The sequence below is a fragment of the Atta colombica genome, unplaced genomic scaffold (assembly GCF_001594045.1).
Source record: "Atta colombica isolate Treedump-2 unplaced genomic scaffold, Acol1.0 scaffold1, whole genome shotgun sequence".
NCBI classification, from domain to species: domain Eukaryota; kingdom Metazoa; phylum Arthropoda; class Insecta; order Hymenoptera; family Formicidae; genus Atta; species Atta colombica.
The window spans coordinates 5,434,086-5,436,577 of record NW_017259183.1 but is presented as its reverse complement, the minus strand read 5'-3'; the positions used below and the strand labels follow the sequence as shown (position 1 = coordinate 5,436,577).

The window sequence follows — 2,492 nt, the reverse complement described above, 5'->3', positions numbered from 1 at the left end:
ATATATATACACACACACACACATACATATAATAATACTATGAACCGGACGAATTAACTTAATCTCTTCTAATTCACCCGGTTTATATAAATTAAATGTTATAAAGTTATTATTTAATGAAATAACTTTAGTTATTAAGAACATATTTATAAAAATTTGTAAGAGCAAAAGACACGCGGATTTTGCGTCGTTCATTGCGAGTATCGCGTAACGGCCGGTGTAAAGCGGCACGGTAGCTATTAGGAACAGGATGTAACCGTTCAAGAGCGAGTGTTTAGCCGAGCCCTCATAAATCACGCAAGGGCGACAAGCAATTATAATAACTGTACCTGAGTATAAACGCGTAAATAAAATACCAAGCCCTTCGGCCAAGTAATGAGGCATACGAAGCTGGATGCGAACCAGTTTCAAGACTCGTTATCGGGACAGAATAAACAGCGAGGGAACATTTTCTCGAGGAAGTCTGTCTCGATTATCAGTGTTTCAGGTGCCCTAACGCACGCCGCAATAATAACGGCATCAGCAAACCCAAATAAAATTTATTATCATAATAAATCAATTTTTTTTCGATCGTATCTAAACAGCAGTGTACAAGGTAACGTGTGTATTTTTCACTACTTTCTATTACTCTTTTAACTGCTTACAACATTACTTTGATGTTGCGGTACAATATATTTATATAACGCTGTTTATCTATAGAAAATCGAATGCCTATTTAAATAGATGTCTAGCTATTAAGCAAGACACTTTAAACGGAGAGAGTCCAATCGCCCTGCCCACGTAGTCATCAGCACAAAAATATTCCAAGAGAAACCTCCAAAGTCTCAAGGTCACGGGGACCTCATCAACCGTGGAATTCAAGCTGAGTTTTAGATCTCAGCGAAACGAACTCGGTGGATTGCGGGAAAGAGGCAAAAGAGAACACGCGTGCGGATGAGAGAGAGAGAGAGAGAGAGAGAGAGAGAGAGAGAGAGAGAGAGAGAGAAAAGTACATCGTACCACTCGCCATAACCTTTTATCAGTTATCTAATTAACCGTTGCGTTTAATTAGCGATCCGAGGAGAGAGCCGCGAGATAGCTCTAGCAAGACCAACATGGTATGGATATCTGTATATAGCTATACGTAATTTTAATCGGCACCCATGTTAGATAAGAAAGGTCGACGGATGAACTGGCATCTACGTGCACTTTGCAATTAGTTGTATTTTTATTTATTTAGCTATTTGCCGCTTATTGAGCTGCACATGAAGAAAGTCTAGCATGAAGCAGTTCAATTGACCGATAAGAATTTTAAGGATCTCTATAAGCATAACGCGAATGGAAGAAAAAGTAGAAAACGTTACATAGATGGTCCGTGTTGTAATACTAGTGTACAAGTAATTGTACAAATTTTATTAGATTAAAAAATGATTTTAATACTCATCAAGTGTTGCAAGATATTTTTTTTTATTCAAGCATCTTAAAACAAGCCTAATTGAAAGAAACATTTTTTTTCTATCTTTTTTAAATACCGGTATATAAAAAGACGTTATCGTTATCCTTTTTTATTAAAAACTAATCTTATAATGAAAATTTTTATTAACCAAATCTTATTTAAAAATAAATCATATTTTTTAAATAATCGTATAATATGTAAACAAAAAAATTCATATTTTTAAAATAATTATATAACGTATAAAACATTCGTCATAAACAGAGGATGACAGGTGAAATAAATCACGGCGGAAAAAATTAACAGATCTTTGGCTCTTACAAGAGAAACGATATTTTTCTAATTTAGTGGTACTTACCTTTGTTGAATCTTCAATAAAAGCTCCGATGGTTATTACATGCAGAGTGATCTCGCGAGTATTTTCAAGTTCTTCTGGTGTCGCATATAAACCTTCGCTAAGGAAGTACGGTTCAGGGCAAGTTAATCTGCAAAAAACATCACAATTTAACATATCCGTTCAGTTGATTAAATTGGACAAAAAGCATCATAATTAGTTACAGTTTAGTAAAACATATATTCATTTTTTAGTATAAAATACATAAAATTTATCTCTTATTTTAATACGAAAAATATATTTATTTTCATGAAAAAGAGTTTAAATTATATAATAAATATTATTAAAAAAAATAAATGTAATTTCGTACATATTTTAATTGTTTTATAATGGTTTTCAGAGAGAAAATAACATTGGGGTCCATGATCCCGACGTTCGGATCAATATCAGTTATCGTAACTGTTATCGTAATATCGAGATTTAATCGCAACGAGATATAATCGTACGTGTGCTTAGTCTATCGTAAACTGCATTATCTCAATTTAATTATATTGCTACGTGGTACGTGAAGAAATTCTTGAAAATCTCCGATGACGAATACCGAGCGAGAGAAATGAAAAAAAATAAAATAAAATAAAAGCAAGGTATCACGTAGTATTTGCATTCAGAAGCTCAATCGCTTTGAGATAATGGAAAAAAAATTAATATTAAATATAATACTATTAT

The 2,492-nt window shown here is 33.0% G+C and overlaps 1 protein-coding gene across 1 annotated transcript in view; it reads right to left on the bottom strand.

The window, feature by feature from the left end:
- Window positions 1-2,492, bottom strand: part of LOC108688191 (UPF0489 protein C5orf22 homolog) — a 581,071-nt gene that overhangs the window by 169,271 nt on the left and 409,308 nt on the right. The window contains exon 4 of the mRNA XM_018194379.1: window positions 1,791-1,917. Within this exon, the coding sequence (XP_018049868.1) occupies window positions 1,791-1,917 (127 nt within the window). The remainder of the gene's footprint in view (window positions 1-1,790; window positions 1,918-2,492) is intronic.